Source organism: Musca autumnalis, unplaced genomic scaffold (genome assembly GCF_047663935.1).
Source record: "Musca autumnalis isolate F117 unplaced genomic scaffold, ASM4766393v1 scaffold_5, whole genome shotgun sequence".
Lineage (NCBI taxonomy): Eukaryota > Metazoa > Arthropoda > Insecta > Diptera > Muscidae > Musca > Musca autumnalis.
The window spans coordinates 67040732-67062400 of NW_027412088.1; the positions used below are offsets into that span (position 1 = coordinate 67040732).

Sequence of the window (21669 nt, forward strand, 5' to 3'; positions counted from 1 at the left end):
TATATGAAGGCGTGGACCTATACCGACAAATTTCATATGGACAGTTTTATACCCCAAATGAAGACCACATGCCAAATTTCAGCCATTTCGGAGGAATATTAAGGCCACACCCTTCAAAATACCGAAAATCGGGAGGTAACTTTCTATGGGGGCTACATGAAGACCTATACAGTCAAATTTCATATGGAAAATTTGATACCCAAAATAAAAACCATATGCCAAATTTCAGCCATTTCAGAGGAATCTTGAGACCACAACCTTCAAAATACCTAAAATCGGGAGTTGCCGTTCTATGGGGGCTATATGAAGGCGTGGATCTATACCGACCAATTTCATATGGAAACTTTTATACCCCACATGAAAACCAAATACCAAATTTCAGCCATTTCGGAGGAATATTGAGACCACAACCTTCAAAATAACGAAAATCGGGAGGTATCGTTCTATGGGGGCTATATGAAGGCCTGGCCCTCTGTCGACAAAATTCTAAAGAAAATTCTAAGTACCAAATTTCAGCCATTCCGGTGTGATAATGAAGCTAAAACCTTCAAAATATCGAAAATCGGGTGGTACCGTTCTATGCGGACTATATCAAAACATGCACCAATATAGCACATCTGCAATACCAAACATCCTAGGATTAATACAAACTTCTATACCAAATTACAAAGCTCTATTTGAAAATTTGCAAGCTGTATCTTCATTTCAACATTGTTATATCGACTTAGAATTTTGCCCTGTAGTACGATTCTCTAATACATTTTTTGAGTTACCGACAAAAATCGGTAAAATTAAAACTCAAAATTATGAATGAAAAGTTCAAATAAAAGTTGACAACTCTCTTGCTATCGGTAGAACTTTACGACTGCTTTCTATTCGTCGCTAACTTACCGAAAAACATCGGTAATTACCGAAATTATAAGCATTTTAATTTTAGCGACAATTATCGGTAACTCAAAAAATGAGTTAGAGAATCGCACTACTGATCAAGGATATAATACTTTATAGGGTCTCCGATGAATATTTCGATTTGTTACAAACCGAATGACAAATTTAATTATATCCCCCTATATTATGGTGGAGGGTATAAAAAACGAGTTGGAGAATTTCACCACAGATGTGTTCAATACTCTCACAACATTACAAAATATGTTGTAATATAAATAATTATTTTACAGCGAAAATCCAAATCCAATCCATCCCCAAAAAGTTTTGCTGTGGAGGATCATTTTTGCTATCAAAATCGAACAATTCTTTGTATAAATAAAACACACCAAATGTGCGATAAGCTTTCAACATCAGTAACAACAACAACAATCATTTTTTTGTATTTGCCTAAAATACAAACTAGCTACAATTTTCATATGGTCGATCTGAAATCAGTTGTTAACAACTCGTCTATAACTGAATATTAAGTTAAGCGTGTAGATTTCAACATTACGCCAACATGTTTCTCTGGACTTTGGCTGTTGGCTTTGTTTGTATTTTATATATTTTTCGTTTAAGAAAAGATTTTCAACTTTTGGCATTTTTTGCACCAAAACTTCGGACGGCAGATGGTTCGCCGGTAGAAAATTTAGTACCCACACTGCCGGGTAAAACAATATTTGGAAATACATTTGATACAGCTGGCTTGGATTTTGGTAAGTTTGAGAGTATTTTGTTTTTTTCTTTATTTTTAATGTGGGAACCTAAAGTTACTCCAAGTGATTTGTACAATGTTTTTGAGACTGCTGTTAGTAATTTAAACAAAAATAATAATCTAATCTATGTATTTGCGTGGTCTGTTACAAATGTTCATAATTATAATATTATCTAGCACATGCCTGCCTCAATGTACTTCATGTGAATTATAATTTTTTTTTTTTTGCCAACTATTTTCCAGTCGACACCTTTAAATATTTGCGCAGCAATGCCGCCTTAATGAAACGTACCTATGTCCAATATCTTTTGGGCAAAACTATCCTCAATGTCGTCGATGCGGAATTTGCGGAAATGATTTTTACCAATACAAAATTGATTACAAAAGGTTTTGTATATGAATTTTTGAAACAAGCATTGGGCGATGGTCTTCTAATATCCACCGATAAGAAGTGGCATACAAGAAGGAAGATGTTAACTCCAGCTTTCCATTTTAATATTTTGGGACAATTTCAAGAGATTTTTGTGTGAGTTGCAGTGATGGAGATTTTTGTTAAATTGTTGTTTTTAATTATCATTTTTTTTTTATTTCAGCGAAGAAAGTCAAAAATTTATTAAATATGTGGAAAACTCCGAAACCGATGTTATGCTGTTGGATAAAGTTATACCAAAGTTTACACTGAATGTGGTTTGTGGTAAGTTGGACAGTTGAATCTTTGTTCCGGAACTTGTAATCTTGTACAAAAAGCGGATTCCCTCAAAAGTCAGAACTTGAAACGCTGCTCTGCATCAAAGCCATCCGAGCGTTATCAGTGGTTTTCTTTACACTTGTCCTGTTCCGCCGCACTTTATGTAAGGCGAATGTATCGGCTTGGTACTTATTATTTTAGTCCATATTTATCCCATAGGTCTACACGGTGCGCCTTAACTTATTTTAAATGAAAGATGCTTACTTCTGTGAAGTTTTTGCGGATTCTGAAACTATAATGTTTATAGATGAGAAAAATCAAACAAGTAAAAAAGTATCAGTCGACATTGCCGACACAGATATACCCTCCTCAGCCAGTGTGGATTGAAATACTTTTATTCCAAAAAAAACTTACGTATTTAGGGGGGTTTTCAAAACAATATGGATAGGATTAAAGCGACAAAAATTTGCGGGGATATCGACAGATAGGGATTTTTTTATACCCTCAGCATTTATGCTAACGAGGGTATATACACTTTCATACGGGCAAAATGTGCCTCATCGAAATAATGGTTTTAGACCCCAATTATGTTTGGCCGAAATGTGTTTCAGACAATTTGGAGTCGATCTAGCAATGTCCGTCCGTCTGTCTGTCTGTCTGCCTGGCTGGAGCGCACGATAACTCTCGAACGGATCAACCGATTTGGTCCAAAAGTTGGCTATCGCAATATTTTGTCCAAACTTAGTTTATATCGGTCCACTCCTTTCGGTACATCCCCCCCACAAAAGTTCGAAAATGTTTGGAAAATTTGTATGTACTGTAACTCTTGAAGGGCTTATCTGATTTGGTCCATACTTTGCACATCGTGAAATGTCTACCAGATTTAGATGAGGTTCCAATATGGACTCAATCGGTATACTCCTTCGGGTACATCAAACACAAAATTGCGGATAAGTTCAGTTTAGGACCTGCTCTCCAATCGCTTTGATTTTTGTTGTAGCAACTTGTATTCACTGTCCCCCATTCGACGCTATAAGTTTCATCAGGGGCATGTCCATACTTCCTGAGAAAACAGCCTAAAAGGTACAAAAAACCCTATGACACCGTGTGTAGTGGTTGGAGCGCATGATAACTCTCGAACGGATCTGCCGATTCGGTCCAAAAGTTGGCTATCGCAATATTTTGTCCAAACTTAGTTTAAGTTCGAAGATGGATTATATCGGTCCACTCCTTCCGGTACCTCCCCCACAAAAGTTTGAAAATGTTTGGAAAATTTGTGAGCAGGATAACTCTTGAAGGGAGTAACCGATTTGGTCCATACTTTGCACATCGTGAAACTTCTACCAGACTTAGATGAGGTTCCAATATGGACTTAACCGGTAGACTCATTCGGGTACCTCCCACACAAAATTTCGGAAAAGTTCAGTTAAGGACCTGCTCTCGAATCGCCTTGGTACAAGTTTCATCAGAGCAAGTCCATACTTCCTGAGAAAATACCCTGAAAGCTGAAAAAACCCCTACTCCTCCGCAACGCTTTTGAACGTTAATCCTAATCCACGTTTTTTTTGCAAGTTCAAATGTCCAAAAATGGTCACGTAATTCTGAAAATACCCTAAACACATTCGATCTGTATGTATATGAAAGTTTCAATTGACATAGGCTATATCTCTGTCGGCAAAGCCGACTGATACTTTTTCACTTGTTAAGATAGAACTTTATAATTTGATACAGAAATTTCTATAACTTCTAGGGTGCTTTGTACTAAAAATGGGCTATATCGGTCTACGTTTTTAAATATAGCCCCCATCAGCGTACGAAAAAAAACTTTATGAAACGTTTGTAAACGTTTCGTTTCGTATTTTCCATAAGAACAAATCGAAACATTATCAAAGTTGTCCGAACTCGTTGTTTAGTTTCATTTTGTTTACAGTCGTGAGTGCGAACAAAACGAAAAATGAAAAGTTCTCAACCTTACAGAAACTCATCGAAAACGAAACCGTACTATGCGCACTGCAAACGTTTGGTGGTTGATTGAAATATCCACCGCAGTATGTTTCAAGTATGTCATGTTAGCTTATAGGGTTGTTAAGCAATCAATTGTGTGTGTCTGAATGTGTCATTCATCAATTCGCACAGCAAACGTTTGCAAACGATTCATTTTGTTTTGTTCGTGTATGAAACAACTCGGAACAGCATAGCCGAAGTACATTTATGTTATTGTACAGTTTTGCTTATCTTTAGTTTAAAAGTTTGTGGTTTTGTTTTGAGAATAAAACAACTCAGAAAGAATTAAAAGTTTGTTACTTTGTGTGAATGGTAAGGGAATTGTTTCGTTCGTTTACGTTCATTGGCCCCCACAGAAAGGTATCTCCTGATTTTCGATATTTTCAAGGTTATTTCCTATATATCCCATCGAAACGGCTGGAATTAGGTATTTAGTCTTCGTTGGTAGTATAAAATTTTCCACCAGAAATTTGTCGGTATAGATACAGGCTTTGATATAACTCCTATAGAACGGTTCCTACCGATTTTTGGTTTTTTAAGGTTTTAGCCTCATTATCAAAATGGCTGAAATGTTGTATATAGTCTTCCATGTGGCTACAAAGCTACATATCTCTCAGAAATTTGGCAATACATGTCAGCGTCGTGTTTTCACTAAATTGCAGCCATTTCTGCAGGGTAATGCGACTAACCCTACAGAAATGGCTGCAATTTAGTAATTAGTCCTTTTCTTGGGGCTACAAAAACTTTCCCCAAACATTTGTCGGTACAGGTTCCCGTTTTGCTAAAGCCAACCCTAGAACGGTACTTCCCGATTTTCGGTATTTCGAAGGTTTTAGCCTCATTAGCACACCGAAATATCTGAAAGTTGGTATTTCGTTTTATTTGGGCCTACAAAACTTTTCCCCATAAATTTGCTAGTATAGTAGGTCCACGTTTTGTTATAGCCCCCATGGAACGATACCCTCCGATTTTCGGTATTTAAAGATTTTAGACTCATTAAAACACCAAAATGGCTGAAAAATGGTATTGGTCTTCTTTGGGGCTACAAAACTTTTCCCCCGAAATCTGTTACTTCAGATCCACGTTTTGATGTATCCCGCATAGAACGGTACTTCCCGATTTTCGGTATTTCGAAGGTTTAGCCTCATAATCACACCAAAATGGTTGAAAATTGGTATTTAATCTTTTTTGCAGCTACATTACTTTTCCCTAGAAATTTGTCAGAATAGCACCATGTTTTAATGTACCCCCATTAGAACGGCACCTCCTGATTGCCGGTATTTTGAAGGTATTAGCCCATTATCTTACCGAAATTACAGAACTTTTGGTATTTGATCTTCTTTGGGGCTACAAAACATTTCCCCAGAAATCTGTCACTGCTAGTCCACATTTCGATACAGACCTCATAGAACGATACCCTCCGATTTTCGCTATTTTAATGATTTACAGAAATGGGAAATGGGTAAAATTCGGTATGAAGTCTTCGTTGAGGCTATACAATATTCCTGCAGAGAATTGTCTGTATAGCTCCACATTAAAAAAAAAACGCTAATAGAAAAGGTTCCTCCCGATTTTCGGTATTTTGAAGGTTGTAGCCACATTATCCTACAGAAATGTCTGACATTTAGTATTTAGTCTTCTTTGGAGCTACAAACCTTTCCCGCATAAATTTGTTGTTGTAACAGTATTTATTCGTTCATTTTTCTGCTTAATCTGGCTTTGGGTCTATCCCTAGTTCTATGAATGTGGCTGCTTCGGATGTAACCACAAATCTCCCGGAGTTAGTTGAAAAGTTGCATCGTTTCGTGCCTGCGTGCCGCAGGCTGGACAGATGTTTTACACTGTGACATCAATCGTTGCCCTATAGGAATTTAGACGGCTGCACCTATAGGAATTTAGACGGCTGCACCGAGCGTAGTTGAGCCAAAACTACTCTAGTTTATCGTGGCATCTGACGCTCCTCAGCTCCGATAGCTGGAGGATGTTTTCCGTGGACCTCATTCACACCATAGTTGTTTATGGCATCTGCGACTGCATCTGTGTGAATGATAGGCTTCCTGTAGTGCGATTCTTGAAATCATTTTTTGAGTTACCGTTAAATGTCGGTAAAATTAAAATGCTTATAATTTCGGTAATTACCGATGTTTTTCGGTAAGTTAGCGACGAATAAAAAGCAGTCGTAAAGTTCTACCGATAACAAGAGTGTTGTCAACTTTTCATTCATAATTTTGGGTTTTAATTTTACCGATTTTTGTCGGTAGCTTAAAAATGTGTAATAGAATCGCACTACTGATCTAGGGGTAACGTTTGACCTCTCTTTCTAGATCATGAAGAACCCTCCTGACATGCTTGGTTGGGGTGGTTGGTCCCTATCCACCATATGTTGATTAGGATGGCTTTAGCGGTAACACCCGACCAAGTACTGCATTGAGAGCATAACACTGCATTGTTGTACAAGAAGAATCTTTGTATTCTTGTGTAGATGGTCCACTGAAGACAACAGTAGACCCCCTCTATTGCTGTCCTCAAGGCAACATTCTGAAAGGTTTGAATATTTTTCCATCGCGTTGCACTTATATTCGAGGACTACCCTGCATAACCTGTATAACACAGACTCATCTACCGTGATGTGATCAACAAGGTTTCTTTATCTGCAACCGAAGTGCCTCCGGATATGTATTTGCATATTCCTCGCGAGAAAAAGGTGGTAAGACCAGTCGAAAGGAGTTCAGCCTTTCACAAATGACATCAGGGAAGGTACCTGACACGAAAGTCGTACAATCGGCCGCAAACGTTTCGATCTCAATGCCGTGTAGAGGGGCGGAATACAGGAAAGGTATAGGTTAAACAGTTCCGGAGATATCAACCCCCCTTGGGAAACCCTTTTTCTCTCTACGGAGCTTGGAATTCTTGTTCTTGAATTCTACGTACGACTGGTCTCCACACATATAATTGCAGCGCTGCTGTCATGCTGTGCTGCTTACGGAGCCCATGCTGATGATCGGCAACTGGATAGCTATCTCTGATGCTGAGGAAGAGCAAAGCCTCAAGAGTCTACGGACGAAAAAAGCGAAATCGGTCTGTACGATTTACGCCTGGCTTCAGTAGCGCGACCACTCTTCCAATTCTCCAGACTCCGGGAACGATGTGGATGGCTCGCGACGGGTTGAAACCTTTGTTTAGATAATCGACTCCCGGCTCATCCAGCTGTTTCAGCATTACCAAGGAAATTCCATCAGAGCCCAAGGCTTTTGATAATTTTACGTTCCTCATGGCATTCGCAACATCATCCATTATAAATTTTGGTGCTTCCTCCTTGGCAGAAAGAGATCCAATGAGACTTAGTACTCTCCTCTTCGTCCCGTCACTTCCTGGGGGGTTTGACAAACCGTCGTTGCATCAGCCAGCGTAACGTCGCCAAACGTGACTGAGGTTTTTCTGTTTTTCCCGGGTTCGAGAGTGTGTTAACCACTGCAGACAATTCATGTATTCTGGCTCCAATGTTGCAACTTTTCAGATGATTTAGCCACTTGTTCCCCTTATGCTCACCGACCAATCTGTTATGTTCCAGTGTCAGCTCCCTGCTGCTAATTCCATCACATCTGCTGAAAATTTGGTCTCGCTGTGATGATTTCTTCGAACGTCCTCTTTGCTATTCGAACATTGGAAGCGGTGATTATTAAACTCTCTGAAAAAAGGCCATTTAGCTTTCCCATAATTGATTAAAGTGCGTCGTTCAGAGGTGATGTAATCGGGCTGTCTGCTATAGGAGGCAATTATGGGGGAGATGGTCTAAGGCAAGACAAACGACGGGTTCCCAGGTGACATCATTTGTCAGACCAAGCGAGACGATGGTTATATCTGACGAACCGTGACACTGTCCGCTAATTCTGGTAGGGACGTCGTTATTGCCCGTGCAAAACATAGAGCTATCAATCTGCTCAGCCAGCTCTATATCCTCTGATCATTGCTAAGTGCCGAATGCCACAACCCATGATGAGTTGCCGACAGTTTTTAATCCGAAGTCGTCAATAAAATTTAGATAATCGTCAACATAGTCCAAAACTAGGTTTCTTTGCCGCTTAAAGTGAATTTTTCGCTTATAGTTACAAGCTTATGTACCCACAGCACTAAAGCTAACTTAATATCACCTTAATACCGCCATAAAAAAGCGTTCATCAGATGAGAGTTTTCCCTATGACTGTCGTGTTTGCAACAATACAGTAATGTAAACACACTGCCAGTTTAGAATGACAGCTTTGCTCAAATATCGCCATGTTATTCCATGTCATGACTGACTCTTAAAGAGTGCAAAAAGCTGGACTCCTACATTTTTTACAACGAGGTAGAAGACTTTCATCCATTAACAATCCTAAACGAAAATTTTCGAATGTGGGACAAAAAAGCTCAAACTACCTGTATTTGTTGCTAAGAATATTAAAAAAGCTCATAAAATCGAGTTTGCAACATTGTTTTTTTTAATTCATTCGTTAAATAATATGTCTGTTCCAGAACCTGCAAGAAGCTACTATTTTTTACTACGATAACAATTTTTCCTTTATGTTATCGACAAAAATAGTAAAAATTAGTAGATTCTTGCAGTACTGGAACAGACCAATTGGTTCAAATATGGTTAGGTTAGGTTAGGTTAGGTTAGGTTGAAAAAGAGGGGCGAATATAAGAATCGCCACATGCCCGGGGCATACACTTAAGCCAGTATAGGCCTGTTGTGCGCTCTAATTTCGGAAGCCTAAGGGGAATTAATTTTTTATTGCTTAATTTATTAAAAAGAAAATAAATTTATCAGTTAAGAAATTCTGTGCCATTGACATAATCTCTTAAGTTTTTGAACTCGCTTGCCCTAATTTGGTGGAGTTCTGGTATAGTGTTATTTCCTAGAAATTGGTTTCTTAGCGTCGCGAAGGCTGGGCAATGACAGAGATAGTGTTCCAACGTTTCGTCGTCCTCTCCGCATGCTCTGCATTCACTGCTTTCTGCACAACCGATTTTGTGCAGGTGTGCTTGTAGCCCTAGGTGTCCTGTAAGGATGCCTGTCAGTCTACTAATGTCTTTTTTACTCATTTGAAGGAGTTCCTTTATTTTATCCTCGTCTGGGTTTCCCCAGAGGATTTTTGTATTTTTTCCCTTTCTCTTCAGTATTCCAGAGGGATGTATGGGCGTTTTCTGCCCATGCTTTTAACTCTAGACGCGCCGCATTTAAAGGCTTAGCATTATCTAGGCTTATCGTAGCTTGCTCTGCCAAGGAGTTGGCTATCTCGTTACCCCTAATCCTTTATGTCCTGGTACCCATATAATGTTGACAGAACCATGGTGGGAGTAGTCGTTGATTGATTTTTTACACTGCAGGACAGTTTTTGATTTCACCGTCTTGCTTGTTATTGCTTTAATTGCTGCTTTACTGTCCGTTAGGATGTTTACAGTGATTGGCCTTGTGTTAGCTTTAAACCAGTTCAGACACTCTGTGATCGCTCGGATTTCGGCCTGTAGGATCGTATTATGATCCGGCAGTCGAAGGGAGATTCTAGTTTCCTGGTCTTCGATATATAGACCCAGACCCGTTCTCCCCCCTAGAACGGCCCCATCTGTGAAACCACAGCTTCCAGTTGGCATCCGTTCCAGAGTTCCATCGATCCACATGTCCCTGTCTGGTATTAAAATTTCACACAAGGCGGTTTCAATTGTTTCAGGTATACGGTCTGATACAATATGATCTATTGACTCACCCGACTTAAGTCTTATAGCTGCGATGGCTGCCTCATACCTTACCTGAATTTCTATTGGGTGGACAAATAAAATTGTCTCTAAAGCCCTAGTTGGTGTAGTCCTCATTGCCCCGCTAATACTTAAACAGCACGTTCTTTGGACTTTTTGCAGTACTTTTACGTTGCATTTCTTGTCCGTAGCTGTCCACCAACCACAGAAGCGTAAGTTAGAATCGGTCTAATTACGCTTCTGTATAACCAGTGTGTCATCCTAGGATTGAAACCCCATTTTGAGCCTATAGCTCTTCTGCGGGTTGACCAACATATGTGGGCTTTATTAGCCCTTTCCTGAATATGGTCTCTCCATTTAAGTTTCCTGTCTAGAATTACTCCCAGGTACTTAATTGTTGGAGAAATGTTTATCATCTTATCTAGGAAAACGGGTTCTTCGTAAGCTCCTATTTTCGTTTTTCTAGTGAATAGACATAATTCTGTTTTTTCCGGGTTGACATTTAGACCTCTCGGTCTAGCCCAGTTGTATGCTATTTTTAGAGCCGTTTCGGCCCTTCTACAGAGTATATTTGGATTCTTTCCCCTAAGAAGTATTATAACGTCGTCTGCATAACAGATGGGTTCAAATCCTTCGTCGGTTAAGATCCTTAGTAGACTATTTATGGTGGTAACCCATAGGAGAGGTGATAGTATTCCTCCCTGTGGCGTCCCCTGACCAACTTTGTCTCTTTTTGTTACGTCTTGTAGCGCACAGCTTATCCATCTATTCCTTAGCATATGGTCTATCCAGTGCCTCAAGGCCCGGTTTACCTGAAACTCGTCTAAGGAGTGGATTAGCGTTTCGGTGCTTACGGTGTTGAACGCTCCTTCGATTTCGATGCAAACTGCGAGAGTATACAACTTCATCTCGAAGGTTCTCTCTATGTGGTGTACTACCTCATGTAATGCGGTTTCCACTGATCTACCTTTTTCGTATCCATGTTGTTTGTACGTGAGCATATCGTTAGGGATGTTACTCTTTATCATGGTGTCGACCGTCCGTTCCATTGTTTTGAGTAAGAATGAAGTTAAACTTATCGGACGATAAGATTTTGGTATTGCATAACTTGACTTGCCGGGCTTGGGAATGAATACTACCCTTGCCTCTTGCCAGGCCAATGGAGTATACGCAAAGTTTAAGCAAGCATTGAAAATCTCGACCAGATTGGACGAAATATAGTCCACTTCCCTTTGAAGTAAGGCTGGGAAAATCTGGTCTGGTCCCGCTGCTTTGTATGGTGAGAAGCTCATTATTGCTTCTTTAATCATCAAGTTGTTGATTTTTGGTGCTTCTTCTGATGCATAAGCCATCTCCATCGGTGACACTGTGTGTGCCGTAGTACTCGACGGGAAGTGTGTTCTCATCAGAAGGCTTAGAGTTTCCTCGGTTGTTTCCATCTTTTTACCCGTCTCATCAACCATAAGCTCGGGTTGTGAGTGAGTTTTAGATAGAAACTTTTTAATTTTAGAGACGTCATTCACGCTATCTACCTGTTCACAAAAAAGCTTCCAGGAGTTCCGTTTGGCGTTTCTTGTCATTTTGTTGTATTCTTTTAGTTTTGTTTGGTAGTTGTCCCAGAATACAGCTGCTTTTTTACGTTTTGCCCTATTGTAAAGTCTTCGGACCTCTTTGACTTTGTTACGAATTTCCCCTGTCATCCAGGTTGTTTTGTAGGCAGATTTCCTCTCTCGAAGTGGACAACTTTCTTCGAAAGACCTTACTAGAGCCTCTGTTAGTTTATTGACATTTCTATCAATATCTTCTTTGCTTAGGCAAACCTTAACTTCTTGCCCTAGTCTATCTTTAACTTGTTTTCCGAACTTAGCCCAATTAGTTTTGCATTTATTTCGGAAAGTTATCGGATTCGGCGGTGGCCTTGATATTTTAAACCTAATATACCCATGGTCAGAGAAGGAGTGTTCCTTTGAAACCCTCCACTCATGTACCTCGTTTATTAGATTTTCTGAACATATTGTTACATCTAATACTTCCTCCCTAACTCTGTTAACAAAGGTTGGTGTATTCCCTATGTTAAGGGTTATCAGGTCGTTAGTATTCAAAAATTCTAGAAGGGCTTGACCCCTCTTGTTAGTATTAGTACTACCCCACGAAATGTGGTGAGAGTTAGCATTGCTACCTACTAGTACTTCGTTACCTGTTTGCTTGATTTTCCTCACCAGTTGCTGTAGCTCCGACGAAGGTGGTAATGTCGGCGAGTCGAACGGCAGGTAGATTGATGCTAGGTATATATTACCATTCCCTTGCTTCAACACTGTGGCGTCCGAGGTTGACAACTCTGGGGAGAAAAGAAAGCATAAGTTTTTATGGCATATAATATAGGTCCCCGGTCGGTTTCCTGTATTAGCGTAAAAGAGTTAGTGATTAATGTGGTTTAGTCCGGAAACCTTGTTCTTTACGGTCCAAGGTTCCTGGATTAAACCGATGTGTATACTACCTTTGTTTATTTTATCCATCAGGGCTTGAGTTGCCGTTTCGCTCCGATGGAGGTTTATCTGGATGACCTCAATCATGAGTCATCCAGTAAGCGTGCTTCTTGGGAGTCGCTGATGGCTTCGACCCCCTCTTCGGAATTGCTCGGTGGTTTGTCCTCCTTGCTGGTTTGGTGGGCATCCTCTTCTTCTTCCCCGACTCGCGCCCCTTGCCCTTTGTCTTTGTAAGACTGGATAGTGAGAGGTCGTCAATTCCAACCACAAGGAGAGTGCCACCCTCTTTCTCCTCCCTGTGGAAGACTTCCCACCTCTTCACTTCCAAGATCTCATTTTGCTTGCCAAAGACCTCGAGCATGCGTTCTGTCTCGAACTTGCAGCCATACCCCTTGACGTAAACCGTCGCTTTAGTCAGATGAGGTATCTTGTCCTTCCTCACCAGCTTCAATTTGCCGCCTTCCCAAGGAGTTGTCACACTGTTGATGACTTCCTCGAGAGCGGCCGGGTTCGCGTGCGTTACCAAATGGTATACTAAGAGGTCCCCTTTGAGCTCGCTGCTGACAATTTTTATTGGCCCACTCTTTAGAAAGTGTTCCAGTATTTTATCGCTGACCATATTTTCGATGGCCTGCTGATGTTCTTTAGGTAATCTGCCGGACTCTCTACTGGTATCGATCACTGCACAGCACCTCTCGTCCCTGTAGTTCTTCCTGGCCACCTTGGCGTAAGTAGATGGCGGCTCCGAGCCAGTCTCTGCGCCCATCTTCCTCTTCTGGAAGGCCCTGGGCTTCTTATCAGAGCCCTTGGAACTTCCAGAGGATTCCGCGGTCGCGCTCACCTTCTTCGTGCCCGAGCACTCCTTTTCGCCCTCCGTCGAAGGGTTCTTTGGGCAGTCTCCTTCGCGTGGGTTTTGAGAGGAATTGCTTGGGGCATTTGATGGTGGGAAGCTCATTTTCTTCTTACTTGGTTTGGCGGTATTTTCTTCCTCTGGAGATCTAATCCTCTTCGCCGCTTCCGAGGAAGTGGAGGGATTGTTGATCTCTTTTGGTGCGGCCCGCTGTTTTTTGTTTAGCTGTGCCTGGATCCTCTGGTACCAACGTCTCTGGGCTCCAGTCCACCGAACTTTTTTCTGTGTTGTAAGTTTAAATATGCTTTCGCTTACCTCTTCTACCATCTTGTGGACCTCCTCGTTAACGGGCTTCTCCACAACGGTGGTGTTAATTTTGCAACTGCTGTCTGATTCGGAGTCAGGGTCGCTCCCATCCTCGGATGGCTGGGTCCAGATTAAACTCTCCCTTCGCTTCCCTTTCTCCTCATCTTTTTTACCTTTCGGTTGCGTGCTTGTAGCAGTACCGTCGACCACAGATGCCAAGGCACCCACATCTGTGGGAGATGTTTGCTCACGATCGCTTGATGACGACGAGGTGTGACTCGCAGGCAGATCACTATTCCCCGCCGGTACTGGGTTATTTAGGCCCTGCACCGTAACTTTTATTCCTTCTTTGTCCTCCATGTTTGTTTTTTGTCCGCGGGTACCTCAGAGGTTCCAGAGGTAGGTGGTCGTGCCACTCCACCCTAGACGGGTCATGTCACAAGTGATCTCCCACAAGTGACCTCCCCCTATCCGCCGGTGGGGACGCGCCCGGTAGGAGAACTGACAAACACCCTCGGGTGGTTCAAATATAGTTATCCTATTTTATTTCATGCAATTTTGGCTAACATGAAAAATCATAATTTCAAGGCATAAAATCTTCATTTTCCAATTTTGGGCAAAAAAAAATCGTCAAAATGACGATAAATCGTCAAATTCGGCAACACTGTATAGGCCCCATATAACGGTACCTCCCGATTTAAGGTACTTTGAGTTTTTTTTTATTTTTTACGGAACTTCCTTTAATTTCACATTTGAAGTTCCCAGTGGTCACACAACTTCTCAACGTGGGTATATGTTTTGGCATAGCCCCCATAAAACGGTACCTTCCGATTTTAGGTATTTAGAGGAAACTAATTATTCAAATTTAGTTCATAACAGTTCATGGTGGGGTTGTAAAAGAATGTATCTAAAATATTCCTTCAAATAATCTTCCATTTGTTCCCATTTCTTTCAGAAACTGCCCTTGGTGTGAAACTGGACGAATGCCTTAATGGCGATGAATATCGCCAGAGTTTTTGGGTTTTCGAAGAATGTTTCAATAGACGTGTCAATAATCCACACTTGATGATTGAATCTGTCTACAAGGCGGTAGAGGAGCACAAATATTTACCAGCCATAAAAATTGCCCATGATTTCTCCAGCGATATCATTAAAAAGAGAAGAGAACTTTTTACCGAAGAGCTGGAAAAGAACAACGGTGAAACACAAGATGAACAAAGGTAACAAATTTTCAATATAATAACAAAAACAACACAAATAACCAATTCCCACCTTTTTTAGTTTTCAGAAGAAACGTTATGCCATGTTAGATACCCTGCTGCATGCCGAAAAGGATGGTCTGATCGATCATGCCGGTATCTGCGAAGAAGTTGATACATTTATGTTTGAAGGCTACGATACAACCTCCATGAGTTTAATATTCTGTTTAATGAATCTATCCTTGCAGCAGGAAATGCAAGAACGTTGCTATCAAGAAATACTGGAAAATATTGATTCAAATTTACAACAAGTGGATATTGCTTCATTGAATAAATTAAAATATTTAGAATGTTTCCTTAAGGAATCAATGCGCCTCTATCCCACCGTGCCAATTATAATGCGCGAAGCAGTTGAGGAAACTGAATTACCAAATGGTTTAATTTTACCCGCCCACTCTTATGTTACGTTGCATATTTTCGATCTGCAACGTAATCCAAAACATTTTGAAAATCCCGAAGTTTTTGATCCTGATCGATTTTTGCCCGAAAACTCAGTGGGACGTCATCCATATGCATTTTCGCCTTTTAGTGCTGGACAAAGAAATTGTATAGGTAAGTCATAAACATTTGTTGAGGTTAAGAAGAAATTTAAATTTTTATTTTTTGTTGTTGTATTTTCCTTTATAGGCCAAAAGTTTGCCATACACGAAATGAAAACATTGCTGGTCCATGTTATTAAGAACTTTAAACTGTTACCAATGGTGGATCCAAGTAAATTTGAATTCAAATCTGGTATTATTATTAGAACTAAGAATGAGGTTAAGGTGAAATTTGTTAAGAGGCAATAAACAAAGATACATACATACACATATAGGAATGTTGTGTGTCCTTGCAATAAAAACCACAAAAAATATGTAATATTTTTAATCAGTATGCAATGGGAAATGTGCTAAAATATACAGCTTCTCCTGCGAATTCACGCGGACGATACACTGAACAGGGTGACCGTAGATTTAGTGTCGGATATTTGCATATTCTTGGGGTGGAAAATGTGGTAAGATAGCATAAGAAGGTATCTGATGCCACGATCGTCCAATCATTTGTTCAGGAGATATTACCCCACTCTACCGGGCTTGGACTTCTTGTTCTTGAATTCCACATACGACTGGCATCCATACATATAATTTTGATTAACCAACGTTTCAAACTTGGGCGGAAAATAGTCTGTTCGATGTCCACAAACAGCGTGGAGTGCTTATAGTATCAAAAGCTTTTGATAAGTCGAGCGACTGTCCTATCGCACGGCTTGCCCTGGTTGAGTCCTCGACTAATATGTGTGGAGATGGCGTGCAGCGCTTTTGTTGTGTTGTGCTGCTTACGGATCCATGCTGATGATCAGCAACTGGATAGCTATTTCTGACGCTGACGGCGACAAAAGCGAAATCGGTCTGTACGATTCCCCTTTGCTGGCATCCTTGCCTGGCTTCAGTAGCAGGAGCACTCAGCCCATTTTCAGACTTCGGGAATGACAGGTTCAGAACTTTAATGAGATACTCGACTCTCGGCACATCCAGCTGTTTCAACATTACCTTGGAGATTCCATCAGGGCCTAATGGTATGGATGATTTTGCTTTCCTGATAACAATCGCATCATCCTCCATTGTAAATTGTGGAGGTTCATCCTCAGTAGGAAGAGATTTAATGCCATGTAGTACTCTTTGTCCTGTCATTCCTGGCTTGCTCGTCAAACTGTGAATTGAAATAACTTGCGCACCTCTTTAGATCAGTCAGCGTAACATCGTCAAAGGTGACTGAGGTCCTATCTTCCTTCTTTGCAGTCTTTCGAGAGTGACTTAATCGTTGTCCACAACTCACTTATTTCGGCTTCAATGTTACAACTCCTCAACACCGACTCATCTGTTAACCTACAGGGTCAGGTCCCTGACTCTGTGTTCACTGGAGTTGGCACGACGAAGCTCATCACGCCCATTTGCTAATCCCGTCGTCTCTGCTGGGAAGTTTGGTCTCACTTCGGGTATTCGACCAGCAGGTATATGGCGAGCGGCTGCAGCAGTGATGATGTCTCGGAACGTCCTTTTCGCAACCGGAACATCTGAAGGATTAGGCAGATCTCTGAAGCGGTGATTAGTGAACTCTCTGAAACTCGGCCAATTAGCTTTCCCATGATCGGCGAAAGTGCGGCTTTCATAGGTGATGAAATAAGGCGGTCTGCTTATGAAGACAATTATGGGGGAGATGGTCTAAGGCAAGAGAAACGACGGGTTGCCAGGTGGCTTCATTTCCCAGCAAACCAATCGTATCGACATCGTAACGAAATCGAAAAAAAAAATCGGACGGTACGTCCAATGTCGGATCTGAAATCGTAACGATATCTTAACGAAAGTTGTATGAAGTGGTTGACATAATTTCGGAACGAAATGTCGGAGCGAAATTGGTTCGATTTCGGAACGAAATTTCAAGAAAATCCATGGGAATTTTTGAAGCGAAATTTATTTTCGACATTCGCTCTGATATCGGAACGAAACCGGTACAAAATCTGAACTATTACCCCTCCGTTTGGAAATCGTAACGAAATGAGAACGATTTTACTTCCGAAATTATTCAGACGTGTCGGACACCCGACATTTGGTTTGCTGGGTTGTCAGAACAGGCGACTCGATTCTAGTAGAGGCGTCCGCGATGACAGTGAAAAACGCAGAACTATCAATCTGCTCAGCCAGCTCTGGTCGTTGTCGAGGACCGAATGCCACAAATCATGATGAACATTTAAGTGCACCATGACAGTTATCACACTGGTTACGAGGGCACTAAAACTTTCTGGCCTAGGTAACACGCAGTATCACCAGGCGTCATTTGTTTTTTTTTTTTTTTTTTTTTTTTTTGAAAGTGCCTCTCCTTTTGTAAAATTTGTATTGATAAACTAAGAAAAAATAGTAGTTATTCGAATCCCACTACCAAATAGAATTTAAAATTTTTGTAATTTTTCGACATTTGTTTTTACCAAAAAAATCAAATAAAACAAGTAAAACATCGTTAAGTTCGGCCGGGCCGAACTTTTTATACCCTCCACCAGAAAAAAGTCTTAATTAAAATTCAATAATTAGTTCCCTTTCATAATTTTAGGTGGAATACCCCAAATGTCTTAATTTTATAATCTAATCTAAAAAATGTGTTCAGCCAGGTGAAAGGTGGTACACCTACGGGGCTATATCAAAGTGTCGACCTATCTTTAGAAAGTCTGGTGGAAAAGTTGTATAAATGCGGGAACCTCAAAAGTCAAATTACGGGTGGTTCCATCAAACTACCAAAAATCGGGAGGTACCGTTACATGAGAGCTATGCCAAAACATGGACCTATGTTGACGATATTTAGTGAAGAAGTTCCGTGACCACTGAATATCTCAAATGTCAACTTACAGCTAGTTCGTACCATAATATAGACCTATATTGAGGATTTTTGTCAAATGTCAAATTACAGAAATTTTGGATAAAAATTGTAGCTAAAATCCTCAAAATACCGAAAATCGGGAGTTACCGTTATATGGGGGCTGCATCAAAACATTAACCTATGTTGGCGATTTTTGGTGGAGAAGTTTCGTGGTCCGTGAGAACCTCAAATGTCAAATTACAGCTAGTTTGGTTAAAAATTGTAGCTATAATCCTCAAAATACCGAAAGTCGGGAGGTACCGTTATATGGGGCTATTCCAAAACATGGACCTATGTTGACGACTTTTGGTGGAGAAGTTTCGTGACTACTGAAAACCTTAAATGTGAAATTACAGCTAGTTCGGTTAAAACATTTATCTAAAATCCTCAAAATACCGAAAATAGGGAGGTACCGTTATATGCTGTCTATACCAAAACATGGACCTAAAAATAAAATTTTTGGTGGAGAAGTTTCGTGGCCACTGAGAACCTCACATGTCAAATTACAGCTAGTTCTGCTAAAAATTGTATCTAAAATTCTCAAAATACCCAAAATCGGGGTACCGTTATATGAGGGTTATTCCAAAACATGGACCTATGCCCATGGTTTTTGGACTATAAGTTTGTTGTTGTCGCTAAGAACCCTATGTCAATGTCAAGTTATAGCCAATTCGGTTTAAAAATGTGACTTAAAGCGTCAAAATGGGTGACGTATGGGATGGAAGATACCAAGCAACGGTCCTGACCGGTTTTAACATGGCAAAGCCCAGGATTTATCTTGGTCCCTCTTTCATCCCAAGTGGACACTGACCTCCCCGTGGTGTCACCTGGGGAACTGCCTTTAACACCCGTTAAAGGCAGTGAGCTAACATGTGCCGCGCGTTCACCCATAAGAACGTTAAAAACTTGGGTTTGGGCGTCGGGTTAGTAACCCTCCCCTAGAAAAAACAGCCTACTATGAAAAAACGAAAGAAAAGAACAACAAACCCCTCTAAAGTTGACGAACACCGCAAACGTTTTAAGGACCATGATCTGCGAATCTGCACCTGGAATGTTCGCACTCTTTATAGAGAAGGTGCAGTCTTCGCATTGGCAGACGTACTTGAAAAGTACAAGACCGATATTACTGCCATACAGGAAATACGATAGATTGGGAAAGGCGTCACAACAACACCTAAAGGTGACGCACTGTATTATAGCTGCCATGACGTAAAGCATAAGTTTGGTTGTGGATTCGTAGTTAGTCGGAGACTAAAACATCTGGTATCCAGCTTCACCCCAGTGAATGAAAGACTCGCTGCAATTCGATTAAAAGGAAAATTCTTCAACATCAGCTTTATTTGCGCTTATGCTCCCACTGAAGAAAAGGACGAACAGACCAAAGATATATTTTACGAGTGCTTAGAAGAAACATATGATCGTTGCCCTGGCCATGACATTGAAATCATTCTAGGCGATTTTAATGCCAACATTGGAAAGGAGAATATCTTTGGCCCAACAGTCGGGAAATTCAGTCTCCACAGTGAAACATCTGACAATGGTATGAGGCTGATAGACTTTGCAGCTGCAAAAAACATGGTAGTTAGCAGTACCAGATTTAATCATCTCGATATTCATAAGGGCACCTGGCTGTCTCCAGATCAGAAAACAAGAAACCAAATTGATCATGTTGTGATAGATGGAAGACATTCATCGAGCGTGTTGGATGTACGATCGTTCCGAGGCGCAAACATTGATTCGGACCACTACCTTGTTGCAGCAAAGGTACGCACCCGCTTAAACGTAGCGAACAAAGTACGAACAGACACAACACGAAAGTTAGACATCGGTAAGCTGCAATCACAACAGATAGCCACAGCATATTCCACTCAACTGGCCCAATTGCTTAATCAAAGCACTCCTCATCCCGATAACATATCAACGCAATGGCAAAGCATTGCCCACTCCATGCAAACAGCCGCAAAATCCATACTTGGATACCAGAGACCTCCACCAAGGAATCCATGAGTGTCGTGCTGCCACCGAAGAGAAAAATGCGGCATATAGGGCTACTTTACAATCCGTAGCAACGCGTAGCGCACGAGAGAGATACAGGGAGAAAAGGAGAGAGGAGAAACGTCTTTTCCGCAGGAAAAAGAGAGAGATGGAAAAGCGGGAGTGTACTGGCACATCCTCCTGTAGAGACCAGCAAGGTTATTTGGTAACCGATACAGATAGTGTACTCATAGTGCCCCGTCCACAAGAAAGGAGATAAGACTGTATGCTCCAACTATAGGGGCATAAGTCTTCTCCCTATTGCCTATAAGATAGTGTCAGGGATATTGTGCGAACGACTAAAGCCATTGGTCAACGAAATAATTGGACCATACCAATGTGGCTTTAGACCTGGCTAGTCCACCCTTGACCAAATATTTACCCTGCGGCAAATCCTAGAGAAGACCCAAGAGATGCAGATCGACACATTTCACCTTTTTGTCGATTATAAAGCAGCATTCGACAGTCCCCTCCGATCAAAACTATTTCATGCAATGTCTGAATTTGGTATCCCCGTAAAGGTCATCCGGCTTTGTAAGATGACTTTAACTGATACTAGGTCCTCAGTTAAAATTGGAAAGAACCTCTCCGAAGAATTTTGTACCAAAAGAGGTTTCAGACAAGGAGACAGTCTTTCGTGTGACCTATTCAACATTTTGCAGGAAAAGGTAATACGAGATGCAAATGTCAAAAGAAAAAAAGCCACATGTTACTTGCCTATGCTGATGACATAGACATCATGGGACGATCAGTAAAGGAAGTAACTGATACCTTTAGGAAGGTCGAAACAGAATCTGCGAAAGTGGGTCTGGCGGTAAACGGCGAAAAGACCAAATTGATGGTGTCGACGCGCAGTGCGTCCATAGAGCTCGGACCAACTGTGGAAGTTGGTACCTACAATTTTGAGGTAGTTAAAGACTTTGTCTACCTCGGCACTGCCATAAACACAACAAACAACATCAGTTGTGAAATAAGAAGAAGAATTGTATTGGCCACCAGATGCTACTATGGTCTAAGTAAGCAATTTAAAAACAAAGCCACATCTCGTCAAACAAAAATAACACTATACAAAACGCTGATACTACCCGTGCTAATGTATGGCTCCGAAGCATGGGTACTTGCGCAAGCAGATAAGGCAGTGTTTGGTGTGTTTGAGAGGAAAATTCTTCGAAAGCTCAACGGGCCGATTTGCGTTAACGGTGAATATCGACGTCGTATGAACCACGAGCTATATAAGCTATACAAAGACATGAATATAGTTAAACGTATCGAGATGCCAC

The 21669-nt window shown here is 41.0% G+C and overlaps 1 protein-coding gene across 1 annotated transcript; it reads left to right on the plus strand.

The window, feature by feature from the left end:
* Positions 1-1174: 1174 nt before the first annotated feature.
* On the plus strand, positions 1175-15777 carry LOC141387550 (cytochrome P450 4p1-like). The gene is made up of 6 exons (XM_073957431.1): positions 1175-1643; positions 1886-2168; positions 2236-2336; positions 14665-14929; positions 14991-15520; positions 15596-15777. Exons 1-6 carry the CDS (start codon positions 1448-1450, stop codon positions 15754-15756), a joined length of 1536 nt encoding a protein of 511 aa, XP_073813532.1. The 5' UTR covers positions 1175-1447; the 3' UTR covers positions 15757-15777.
* The last annotated feature ends 5892 nt before the right edge of the window (positions 15778-21669 follow it).